This window comes from Nomascus leucogenys, chromosome 9 (genome assembly GCF_006542625.1).
Source record: "Nomascus leucogenys isolate Asia chromosome 9, Asia_NLE_v1, whole genome shotgun sequence".
NCBI classification, from domain to species: domain Eukaryota; kingdom Metazoa; phylum Chordata; class Mammalia; order Primates; family Hylobatidae; genus Nomascus; species Nomascus leucogenys.
This window is the reverse complement of record NC_044389.1, coordinates 9,618,115-9,631,140: the sequence shown is the minus strand read 5'-3', so window position 1 is coordinate 9,631,140 and position 13,026 is coordinate 9,618,115. Positions and strand designations below refer to the sequence as shown.

Here is a 13,026-nt window from a genome sequence, read left to right as displayed (position 1 = left end):
AGGAGGGTTGTGCAGGTCAGAATTCACAGAACGTGCTCTGAGACTTATAAAAGGCGCTGCAGTTTCCTAGAGGTGGCTGAGACGAAAAGCACCTTCTCTTCCTCTCACTGCCACCTTTAGGAAACGCTGGTCTCAGATGCGAGAGGAGCTGCCTGGTGTCCTGCAGGCCTCTAAGGAGAGAATGCAGAGTGTCCCAGATCACCTGTGTCTCCTTCCTGCCTTACAGAGACCCAGGCAGCTGCTTCTGTGAAAAGACATTGACAACCCCCAGCCCCATGGAGGAGCTGCCTGGGAAGCCAGGGGGATGCTGGGGGCCCTGCTTCCATTTCCAAGTGTAGCAGTTCCAATCACAGAAAAAATATTTTGTAAATGTCAGGCACACTCTCATCTGGAAGTTGTGGGAGGTGAATCCCATAGCTGTAATACATAGGCAGGAATTCTGCTTCTTTGATGGCTCACTTTCCTCTGGCAACATACATGGCACTGAGCCTGCCCTGCCAAGAGTCCAGGATCGTGGGGAGACCCAGGGTCACACTCTCCAGTGTACTCTTCAAAACCTAAAATGTGTTATGCCCACACAGTGCTTGTGTGGTTTGCCCTTGGCCAATGAACCCCAGACTGCCTTCCTCGTATACACATCCTGCACCAATAGTTGCGCTATCCTTAAAGGAATACAAATCAGGATAAGTGACAGCCATACGACGATATCACAAAAATCCCATCCAATCCCAAACCCAAAGAGGCGAGAGTTTTGTCTCGTCTGGGAGTCTGTGCCCTGCCACTGACACCAGATGGTCCTGAACTGGGCATATGTTTGTTGTGCCTGTCCAGCAGAATCCGTTTGGGCTGGAGGTTATTTGGTGCAAGGAGGGTGGAATTGCTCAAGCCAACCTCCTTGGTCTACAGGCACCTGGAGAAACAGGTTTGGTGGTTAGAGATTTGAGTTTTTGTTTAAATCCCCGCTGCGCTAGCTCTTACTAGCTTTCACATCTTGGAGAGTTATGTAGCCTCTGTAAACCTTAGTTTACTCTTTAAAATAAGGATGATGACAGTATCTTTCTTAAGGTATGAACAGATTAAGGGAAATAACGTGTGAAAAGTGGATAGCCCTGGGTTGGCTTAGGTCACTGCTAATAAGTGGCAGCTATTGTAACTATTGGAATAATAACAAGCATTGTTACATTTATTGTGATTATTGTCATGCTGTTGGTTGGCTCCAGCCAGGTCTTTGTGCCTCTTAGCATGACATAAAGAAGCCAGCCCAAGTTAGTGGCAACAGCACATTCTGTCCCTGCAGATCTGTTTTGAGTGATGGTGAATAAGGCAGAAACATCAGTTTGGTATCTTAGATCCATCCTGTGCTGTAATTGCCTGACGAGTTTGCTGTTGTTTTGTTTTTTAATGGAGAGAAAGAGGCTTAAAAGAAATGCGTTCTCTGACAACACTGAGGAGGTTTGGTGTAGGAGCCATGGAGGGAGAGTCATTTTTATAGTCAGTGTAGCAGGTGACCTGTGCTAGGTCACCTGCTACACTGCCAGGGCCGTGATGAACATTTCAGCTCATAGACGTGCAAGCCCCCACCTGCGGCGTACTGCCTTAATGCACTGGCATTTGCATTTCATGGCACTGTGGGAGCTTCTATTTCTTAAAAATAAAATGGAAGTAGGCTGGGCGCGGTGGCTTATGCCTGTAATCCCAGCACTTTGGGAAGCTGAGGGGGGCAGATCACCTGAGGTCAGGAGTTCAAGACCAGCCTGGCCAACATGGTGAAACCATGTCTCTACTAAAAATACAAAAAAATTAGTTGGATGTGGGTCAGGCGCGTTGGCTGACGTCTGTATTCCCAGCACTTTGGGAGGCTGAGGCGGGCAGATCACCTAAGGTCAGAGTTTGAGACCAGCCTGGACAACATGGTAAAACCCGTCTCTACCCAAAATACAAAATTAGCTGGATGTGGTGGTGCATGCCTGTAATCCCAGCTACTTGGGAGGCTGAGGCAGGAGAATCGCTTGAACCCGGGAGGCAGAGGTTGCAGTGAGCCGAGATCACGCCATTGCACTCCAACCTGGACAACAAGAGCAAAACTCAAAAAAAAAAAAAAAAAATTAGTCAGACGTTGTGGTGAGGGCCTGTAATCCCAGCTACTCGGGAGGCTGAGGCACAAGAATCACTTGAATCCAGCAGGCTTAGGTTGCAGTGAGCTGAGATCATGCCACTGCATTCCAACCTGGGTGATAGAGTGAGTCTTTATCAAAAAAAAAAAAAAAAAAAGGAAGTAACTGGAAAAGAGAACAAAAAAGAGGAAAAGAAACCTACTCAGGGAGGTTTGCAGACCAGGGTCCTCCACCATAAGAAAGCAAGCAGTCAAGCCCAGTGCTTCCCATGTTAGTGTCACTGTGTACACTTATTAGCATTCACAATATCACTTCCCATTATTTGGTGGGATGATACCATTTCTCTTGCCAGAAAAGTTCATGGGAGGCTAGGCATGGTGGCTCATGCCTGTAATCCCGACACTCTGGGAGGCCGAGGCGGGTGGATCACTTGAGGTCAGGAGTTCGAGACCAGCCTGGGCAACATGGTGAAACCCCATCTCTACTAAAAATACAAACATTAGCTGGGTGTGGTGGTGCACGCCTGTAGTCCCAGCTACTTGGGAGGCTGAAATGGGAGGAGCGCTTGAGCCTGGGAGGTGGAGGTTGCAGTGAGCCAAGATCGTACCACTGCACTCTAGCCTGGGCAACAGAGTGAGACCCTGTCTCTGTCTCTTTCTCTCTTTCTCTCTCTCTCTCTCTTTATATGTGTGTGTGTGTGTGTGTGTGTGTATCTATATATCTATATCTATATATTTTTTAGAAGAGTTCATGGGAGACCTAGTTTCTGTGTTTTCATATTACAGAAATGGTGCTGGGCAAAGAGCTTTGGACTGGTCTGCATGAGTGAGACATGAAGGGTGAAGGTCTCTTTGGGCATCAGTGGTCCTTTCCCAGCCTGTGGTCCTGAGAGTCATGGCCGGAGCTGAGTGGGGCAGAGTCAGCGCAGGTGCATCTGCCCTGGGACCTGGGGAAGGGGTGCAGTGTCTCCATAGACACGCCTGTATTCCTTCAACCTGCAGGTGGAGAGCGGCCAGCTGCCTGCCTAGCTGGCAGGCATGGGAAGGTTGAGGGCTGGGAGCGCCAGTCTGGCTACAGGGTGGGTGTGAGCAGGGAGGAGGAGACTGTGTGGACGCAGCTTACGTGGCAGCTTCTATCAAGGACATGCAACCCAGTCCTGAGGCCAGGAAGACTGTGTGGGAGCCAGAGTGAAGCGAGAGTGAGAGGGAGCTGGCTGGAGGCAGGCACTGCCAGCAGGAGAGCTAGCCGCGAGAGGAAAGGGAGGCAACGGGGCTGGGAGGATGCTGTGTTAGGGAGTGTGCACTGCAACCTGAGGGCAGTGGAGTAGGAGATAGGGGAAGGACAGGTTCCGGTTTGCACATTAGAGAGAGTGCCTGACTGCAGTGTGAGGGCAAAGGAGTGATAATTCAGAAAAAAAGAGGAACCGTGCCAGGAAGGAGCCAGCAGAGTGGCCTGAGCTCAGGGGAGTCTGTGGGTTCTAGGGACATTTAGGAGGCAGGATGGCAGGACTTGATTATGGACTTGGTGATTCGAAGGTTTGGTGATTAGAAGGTTTGATGATGTGGGAGGGGTCCCAAGGGAGAGAAAGAAGTCAAGGAGGGTTTGAAGGGTTCTGGATTGAGCTTCCTAAATGAGAAATACATTCATCACAGTATTCATCACGGTATTTGAAATACATTCATCGCGGTCCTTCCCAAAGCCAGGGGCTAGGTGCCTCCTGGACAAGAGGCACCTCTGAGGATTCTCTCTGAGGATTGTCTGCCTCTGTGGGATCAGAGGTTGTGAAATGCCCCCAGTTCACAGTGTTTTTGTGGTGTCTTCCTGACAAAGCACTAAGAAGGAGTGAGCCGAGGGCAGGCGTTGGGGGAAATCATCCTCTGTCGTGTGGTTTTGGGGGCTCTCCTTTGGCCCCTATTTCTTCAGCCCCAAGGGAAACACTCGGAGGATGCCCCGGGCACAGTGGTGGCCCGCTGATCACCGCTGTCCAGGCTGTGGTGGCTGCTGTCTGTAGTGGCCCCAGCTGGACTCCTTGTATCGTTACTTGCAGGACCAGGTGGACACGCTGACCTTCCAGAGCCAGTCCCTGCGGGACAGAGCCCGCCGCTTCGAGGAGGCCTTGAGGAAGAACACGGAGGAGCAGCTGGAGGTAGTTTCTGGATTCCAGGCTTCCAGCCCCACAGGGACCCCACCCCAGCGAGGCCGAGGGACTCCCTCAGCAGCCTCGTCCCAAGACAAGGCCTCTCTGAATCCGCTGCCAAAGTGACAGCTGGTCACGACCTCCCCTGGATTTTTAAACAATTCCTGTCAGCAGCTCTCCCCTGAGACAGACAGCAGCTGTGGGTTTCTCCAGCTACGTGTTATTTTTGCCAAATTCCACAGCATTTCCCAGCTGGAGTCGCGGGGCTCCTATGATAAGCATGGTCTGGAAACTCCCCCGCCCCCAGCCTGACCACCCCTTCCAGCCCATTCTCCCGCAATTTTTTAAGCTGACATGGGGCAGCCTTGGCTGCAGCATGCGTTCATAGGTTGAGGGGAATTTTTTCCAGAAAAGCTGGCAAAACTCCTTCCCTCTAATGTAGGGTTGCCAAATAAAATACAGGACACCCAGTTAAATTTGAATTACAGATAAATAAATTTTTGAGTATAAGTATGTCCCTTGCAATACTTATACTGCATTTTTTAAAATGTTGTTTATCTGAATTTGGATTTAACAGGACACACTATATTTTAATTTGTTATATCCTGCAGCAATAATCTAACATGACTTTTTCTAAAATGGCTTTTCTGCTTCTTAAACCACTTTGCTCGTTTCCTGTACCTGAGCTCTTTATGGGCATAGGTGGGACCTGTAAGAGTCCCAGCTACCTGGTGAATCAAGTTGGCCGGGTGAATGTTAAAAGCCAGTGTTGGGTTTACTCTTTCTACCCCATGAATTCCCTGCTGGGCATAGGCTGGCAACCCCCAGCAATTCTGGAGTCAGACTTTCCAGTGGTTGATGGCCATGTCTCACCTGCTACCCCACAGAACTGGATTTTAGGAGGGTTCTCAGTGGGAAACTAGCAGGGCCCCTTCATCAGGGAAGGCTGTGAGCATCCTTTCTCTTTGGTGTTGCAATTGCCATCAGGGCGCTTGTCCTAGGAGGATAGATTTAGCTGGATTCGTGACATTGGTTAATACTGGATTTTCCTGGGAGCCCCAGTCAACAGCTCATGGCTCTCTGCCTCTAGATTGCATTGGCTCCTTATCAGCACTTGGAAGAAGACATGAAGAGTCTGAAGCAGGTATTAGAGATGAAGAATCAGCAAATACACGAGCAGGAAAAGAAGATTCTTGAGCTGGAAAAGCTGGTGAGTTGGTCCGTTTGCTCGGGAGAGTAACTAACCTCTGTGACGCTCCTGCTGTCATCACTGATGTCATCGTTGATGATATTCAGCCAGGTGTGTCCCTTACCTGCCCATTGCTTACACCTAAGCAGAAAATCCCACAGCTGGCCTTTCCCAGGAAGCCAGGAGCTCTCATAAGGAATCTTGGCGGTGGCTTCACCTTGTCCAACTCTGGAGCCTTCCTGACGGGCAGCCTCTTTCTGCTTCGCCCTGGTTTTCCCACAGTTGTGCTGTCTCCTCGCCCTCTCTTGGGGACGTGTGGGGACCCAGCGCGATGCAGCATCCCTGATGCCCAGGCACTGCACAGAGCACTTTCCCCGAGCCTGCTCCTAACTCCTACGGCCGGAGCAGCTGCCGCCACCAGCCGCTTTACAGATGCGGAGATGGAGCTCAGGAAGCCTGGCCCAGTGCTTCGAGTCCTCACAAGGCAGAAGGGGCCAGGGATCTCCCTGGGGCCCTTTTTATAAGGGTATTAATCCCATTCACAGGGGCTCACCCTCAGGACCTAATCCCCTCCCCAGTTCTCTGGCTCCTAATACCATCACTTTGCGGGTTAGGTTTCAGCATAGGAATTTGGGGGGACACAAACATTGAGCCCAGAACAGAGTCCTTGCTCTCACCCACACTCGCCCACCTCAGCCCACCAGCCTGGCTCCTGCAGAGCTAGCAAAGGGCACTCCCTAGGGGGCACAGAACACCCAGGATTTCACCCCATACCCTGGGGCACAAGCCCCTGGCCAGGGCTAGAGTCCCAGAAAAGTGTGCAAAGGGAGTGGAGGAGAAGCCTCCTTCCAAGGGCAGCCCATCTTGCTCTGGAAATTGGCCCCAGGATCTCAGATTCTTATTTTTTCCCTTTATTATTGTTCCTTTAAAAATAAACTTTTGATACTATCAAAAGTAAATATGTGTACTGTGGAAAATTATGAAATAAGATAAACAAAAAATAAGCAGATTATAACATCATATTCCTACCAGTGCTTATACTTTCCAGGACTTTTTCTCTGTAAGGCAGTATCTGCGTGCACATGCGCACAGGCACACACCCACCCACACACACGGCCCACATATTATACTGTATAAGTGTTTTATATCCTTAGCTTGCCATCTCAGGCAGGAACTGATCATCTCATCGAATTTTTAAAGTTCCCCATTTGTGAAATGTCCCTTGCATCTGTATAACCAAGCCAGGCGCTGATCTAGGGCCACCCATTGCATTTGGTGGCCATGTCACCTCTCTCTCTGGAAGCATCCCTTTTTGCAGACATCTCTTGCTGCACGGGTGCAGTTAATGGGGGCAGACCAGGTGATGCTGGATTGTCGCCAAGATTCTGGGTGATGCTGACCACTCTGCACCCTCCAGCAGCCCAGGACTTCCCAGCTCAGGCCAGGCCTAGGGCTGGCGGGGAGCTATAGGACAGCGCTTGCCTCAGCTGAACTCTGCCTTGCAGCCTTGCCAGTGTGGGGACCAGCTGTTCTGAGAGCAGCCACACATCTTCACCCTCCTGGCTTGGCCATTTGCATCGCGTCACCAGCAAACCTCTGGGTTTACTTGGCTGATTTTAGCCATGCTCCAGGCTTTCTGCCTGCCCGTATGGCTTCTCATCCCAGAAACCTTTCCAGGCAAAAAAGAACCTACTTGATCACTTCATCTCCTGGGAGCAAAAGTGAGGGCTGGGTGAGGTGCCTTGCTGAAGAGGGGGGACAGAGGCCAGTCCTGTGGCTAGGATTCCTAAGTCCTGTTCATGGACAAGGGACAGTTTTCTTTAAAGATTAACTACATTAACAGTGAACTTGTCACATTCTTTTCAGAAAATAATTTATTTCTAAATTGGTCTTAGAATCAAACTGTATTTCAGCTAGGACTCAGGCCCTTGAGGACACGCTAACAGGGAAAGGCATCAATTGCCAGGGAGTAACAGCCATGGGATGATGGGATTCGGGGATAATGTACCCAGCTGCTCTTGGGCTTTGCATTCTTGGCTGCCCGTAGCCTCAAAAGGAAACAGCATGCTTACATTATTTAGATTTCCTCCCTCCGTTGATTCAGAATGTCATGTCGTGCACGCACGGCTGGCCAAGGATGCTGCTGCAGTGTGGTTGACCCTTTGGGAAGAACCGTGAGACCCAGTAGTCGAACGAGGTCCTAGTGGTATTCATGGCTTATCTCTGACAATGGCAAGGGCCTGGGGACACTCACTATAAGAAATACATTTTACATCAGAAACACACACACACACACACACACATAATATATATAAAATAAAAATATCTGAAATTTGCTACCTACGGTGCACATGGGCATTTTCTATTCTGTTTCATTTAAAGAAGAAATGCTGGTCACATTCCTCTGACCTGATTTTACAATCACTAAAGCATTACGAACTGATGTTTGCAAAATGCTGTTCTTGATAATCCTCCAATGCCCAGAGCTGAGGGCACCGGTTTACTCCCTATTTTATGGCCTTGCTAGAACTTCTTAAACACCGTTTCCTTTGTAGGCAGAAAAGAACATTATCCTAGAAGAAAAGATCCAGGTTCTCCAACAGCAGAACGAAGACCTCAAAGCAAGGATTGACCAAAACACAGTTGTCACCAGGTAGGTGGGCTGGGTGTCACCTACAAAGTGACTTTCCTCTTGAGCTTCTTTTTGTTGCAACATCCAGTTTCCCTCACTCTGGGCTGTGAGTCTTTCCTCACAGTCTCTTGCTGTTTCCCCCAAGACCTGAAGAACAAGAACATACTCCTGTGGCCATCTTGCCTATCCCTGGCCACATATCAATGGGCCCCACCTTGGGAGAAATGGGAGAAATCAGCAAAAGTGTGCAGCAGGGTCCTCCTGCAGCACTGGGAGGGGAAGGGGTTTATTTTTGGAAGAGATTAGGAAAGGAGGGCCAGCTGGGAACTGGCTGATACTCCAACTTCCAGAAATTCACAATTTCCATCCAGGTCTTGCCTGTCCCTGTGGGGCCCTGCTCTGAGGTGCCCCAGCTTTCAAGGAAGGTTGTTCAGGCTCCTCCCTCACACAGCACAATGTGGGGATAAAGCAGGGTTTTGGCTTCATCAGCTGCTCTTCCATGAGGGCTCAGCCATATCAGTAAGACCCAGGCCCGAACCCTTGCCCACTCAACTCATCTAGGCTCATCAGCGCTCACCCGTGGTGTGTTACCCTTGCACACATAACTCGTGCATATGCATACACTCACATGCACTCACACAGGCACTGCATGCTCACTCACACACACACTTGCATACTCCCACTCATGCACACCCACTCTTACACACTTATGCACACACTCACACACTCATACAATCCCTCACACCTATTCACATGCCCTCATGTTTGCACACACACATGTGCACGCTTATCTTCACAGGTACATGCTTATTCTCACATGTACATCCTCTCACATACATACGCTCTTGCACACATGCATGAATGAACGCACAGCCATTGCCCCCATAACTAAGCCCCTAGTGCAGGCATTTTGTTCTCACCTCAGAGGCACATAGGAAAGGCTGTGCCCCAGGCAGCAGGCTCCCTTTGCTCCGGAAGCTGCAAAGGTGCCCTTGTCAGCAGAGCAAGTGCAGACTTTATCCAACAGAGGTGATTTTTCTGGACCTCAGTCTGTCCAGCTTTAAAATGCATATGTACTTATTCCTGTCGGTTCCTCAAAGGTGCTGTCATTCTTCAAAACTGCAACAAAGCAAGCAACTTGGATTCATTTTTTCACCTACCAGCCTTTATCGGCAAGCATTAACTGAGCGTCTGTTACGTGCCTAGCACCAGCTGGATGCTGGGAGTTCAGCATGCAGAGCCCTGGCCTCTGTCCTCCAGAGCTCCCAGTCTAGCAGGCAGACACAGAGCCTTAGAGCAGCATTTCCAGCAGGGGAGGACACCTGCTGTCGTGGAGGCACAAGCCTGGGGCAGGGAGGCCAGGAGAAGGCACCCCCAGCTTCCTGGCAGTCTCAGGAAGGCCCGCGGCTCTTCACTGCTCTTGTGCTGTTGTCATTGTCAATTGCCAGCTGCACGGCTGTCTCTCCTTTCGGAGCCTCTGGGCGGCATACCCACTCCAGCTCTCCACTTCCCTCCTTTCAGTCGCTGGCCTTTGCCCTGTCCAGTGGACAGCCAGTGCCTCCCCTGACCTGGCAGAGGGCCTGGGAGATGATGGGTATTGGCCAGAGAGGCTCTGGGAACAGATGCGTCATTGGGCCAAATGGAAATCATGATTCAACCAAAGTTCTTGGTCACTGGGTCACCCTGGTCCCTGTTCTCCCTGCGGGCATCATGGCCTCCTCCCTTTGCCCTGCACCATTGTCCTGACCTCAGGTTCAGTGTCCGCTAGCATGATTGCCACTTATTTGTCATTGTGCCCATGCAGACAGCTGTCGGAGGAAAATGCTAACCTCCAGGAATATGTTGAGAAGGAAACCCAGGAGAAGAAGAGATTGAGCCGAACCAATGAAGAGCTGCTTTGGAAGCTCCAAACTGGGGACCCGACCAGTCCGATTAAACTCTCGCCCACATCTCCCGTTTACCGCGGCTCCTCCTCGGGGCCCTCCTCTCCGGCCAGAGTCAGCACGACACCCAGATGACGCCACTACACGGCCTGCGGGAGCTCCGGCTTCTCGTCCTCCGGTCTCCACCCTGAGGGAGCACTGACCCGGTGCCGCCGGAGCTGGCCCTGTGCGCATGCTCAGTAGCTGCGAATGCATCCTAGGCGCGTCCTCCTCTGATCCCCGTGTTAAGACTGCCCTGGTGTCGGCACTTAGGAAGGTGTAAATGGTAAAGTCTGATGTGCAAACGTTTTACCATAGTTAGAGCCAAAAGAAAGACACTTGCAATTGTTCTTGAGCAATGAACTTTCACTGCAGAATTTCAGGTTAGTTACAAAAAGCTCGGTTTTCAATATACATTGAATAATCATTGTGTACTGCACCAATATGTGTGTATATTTACATATACGTATATACACATGCTGCGGTTCTGAATTTCATTTTTTATAACATGAAGTGCTGACATATTTTAGTGAAGGTCAGCAGTTTTCTAACTTGTGCCTAAGAATTATTGGGAAATGAAAATGCATTTCTATCTAGCTTCCCAGGAATATTTCTACCCAAAATAGAAAAAGGAAAAAAAAAAAGATACAGAGAAGAAGCGCCTTTCAACTCACCACCAAGTGGTACTCTCTTTAATACGAACACCAGCTATTTGTGAACGGTAACTGCCTTTGGAACAATCAGCTTCTTAGTCAACATGATGTGAGATCACTATTATTCCATTCGCAAGTTTTAATTATTGATACTCCTGTCATGAGCGGATAAGGGAGAGCAGCGGGAAACCCTAAGGGGGTTTAGCAGTTTTGCAGATGTTACTCATGACAGTGACTCATCTCTAATCTTGTAAACACAAGTTTTGCTTTTTTCCTGAATGGCATCTCAGACTCGGTCATGAAGCTATTGTTGCACCCTCCGGAAAACATGGCAGAGCCTGACCTTTGAGTAAGAGTGAGGATGACCTTGCAGATGACTGCGCCCATTCGCGCTCCATCCTCATGAAGGAAATTGTTGCCAAGGTCTGTATTTTGGCCAGGCACAGAGGGGGAACATCAGTCCAGCTTTCCATGTGGTTCACTCTGATGCGATGCTGTAAAAGATCAACTCGTTGAAATAGGACCCTCAGGCCCCCATTTCATAGCAGCCCCCCTTCAGTTTGGTTCTACAACTCAACCCCTTCACTGCACACTGAGATGGCTCAGGGGTTCTAGCAGGGGCTTCCAGAAAAAAAAAACACCATTTCTGTCCTGGGGGACCATTTCTGAGCTGTGCTAGATCATCACACGACCACCCAGAAACCCACTTCCACTTCCTGCTGGATGATCAGGCAACGCTGCTGCTGACTGTGCTCACATCTTAGACCCAGAAGGTTCTCCCAAACAGAGGAGCCCAGTGAAACAGCCAGCCAGGGGGCCTCAGCTCCTGGACTGGCATCTGTCTCTCAAATGGTAGAATTAGGATATGAACAGTACTCATGTAGTGGTATGGAAGATTAGGAGCATGATACACAAAAGGAAGAAGTAGTTTTAACAGATATGGTGATGATGATGATGCCCTTGTTTCCTGTATGCGACAAAGACCCTGCACTTTCTCCCTGAGACCCCCCAAAATTGTCCTGAGCACAGGCCTGTCTTTGAGTGTGCCCAAGGCGAGAAGAACCATGAGGGGGTCCTGCAGGGGCCAGAGCCATGGAACGGGTAAGAAACAGCCCGCGGATGGGGTCGGCTTGCCCAGGGCACGCCTACTCAGCACACGTGTGGCCAACATGAAGGCAGACATGGTCCCTGGCCCTAGCATGAGTCCAAGGTGGGCTTCCGGGCCTCAGGTGCATCTCCAGCTAACCTGCAAGGGTCTTGCTCCTTCTGGGGACATACACAGTAAATCCACATGGAAACACCACCATTTCTCTTTGCTTTAGTGGCTCTGCATGATACTGTGATATTGAGTTGGGCATTCCATTAGAGTAGATCATGCCACATTGACTAAGTACACAAGTATTTATTCTAGTAGCAGGCACGACCTGCAAACACAAATTCAGTTACAGCTTAGCTGTCCGAATTAGGAACTGCTTACATAGCCGCACCTGCTAAACGCAGTTACACAGCAATACTGACTTCCATGTGATGCTAGAACGTGGTACGGTGTATTAGGCTGCTGTGGTCAGAGTTGTAGCATTGTTAGCACTAAGTAACTCCTCAGTAGGTGGACTTCGGTGAGAGCTTTGCCGTAACCCGCCCTGACCTTGGGTACTTGAGCTAATTTCCACGTGGCCCTGGCTTCGTGGGTTATTTTTTCTTTTGTTACGGACACCCATCATGTATGGCTCCTCATCTGAGCCATCACCGCTCCTGAAACACATGGGGCGGCAGCTGCTGTGCCTCCTTCTCGACTCTTCCACCCCCCACACCATCAGAATTCGGCTTTCTCTCCACGTGGCGTCTGCCTCTGTCCCCTTCCAGGCTGGAGCGATGTTTCCACGTTCGGATGCTGCAGCCTCCGCACCTGCCTCAGACAGACCCACCAGATACCACCTGTCTCTTCGTGGCATTTGGGAGATGCATGGGCGGCCTGCCCCCCACCGCCGCCCCTGCCCACCACATGCTGGGACAAGGTTCTGGCTGGATGTCAGAATGGATGGGGGTGGGGGCAGCCCTGGCCGTGATTAGTTGAATGAATGGGGTCACAACATCCCTTTTCCTGCCCCTACACATTGTGTTGCATATTTGTGTTTAACTCTAAAGCCTATTAAAATAAACTTGAGGGACTTTCTGCGATATCTACTTGATGTAACTGGAGACCTGTCCCTCTCAGGCTGGGGATCCCAGGCAGGGAGGCAATGAGGGTGGTGTTTGCAGGCTGGACCCCTTTTCTGTGTGTGCCGGGGTTGGGTGATTGTCTGTGAGAGAAGTCTAGAGACCCCCCTCTCCCCTGACTCAGCAGGTCCCAGATCCCTGCGCCCACCCCTCCAGCCTGGG

General features: G+C 50.3%; 1 protein-coding gene across 5 annotated transcripts in view; it reads left to right on the top strand.

Annotated features, from left to right (window-relative positions):
- The window catches only part of MTUS2 (microtubule associated scaffold protein 2), a 690,072-nt gene extending 677,247 nt beyond the window's left edge, over positions 1–12,825 (top strand). For all 5 annotated transcript variants that reach the window (XM_030818580.1, XM_030818583.1, XM_030818581.1 and 2 more), the window contains 4 exons: positions 4,162–4,260; positions 5,342–5,461; positions 7,996–8,093; positions 9,877–12,825. In XM_030818580.1, coding sequence (XP_030674440.1) covers positions 4,162–4,260; positions 5,342–5,461; positions 7,996–8,093; positions 9,877–10,090 — 531 coding nt within the window. In that variant the 3' untranslated portion in view covers positions 10,091–12,825. The remainder of the gene's footprint in view (positions 1–4,161; positions 4,261–5,341; positions 5,462–7,995; positions 8,094–9,876) is intronic.
- The last annotated feature ends 201 nt before the right edge of the window (positions 12,826–13,026 follow it).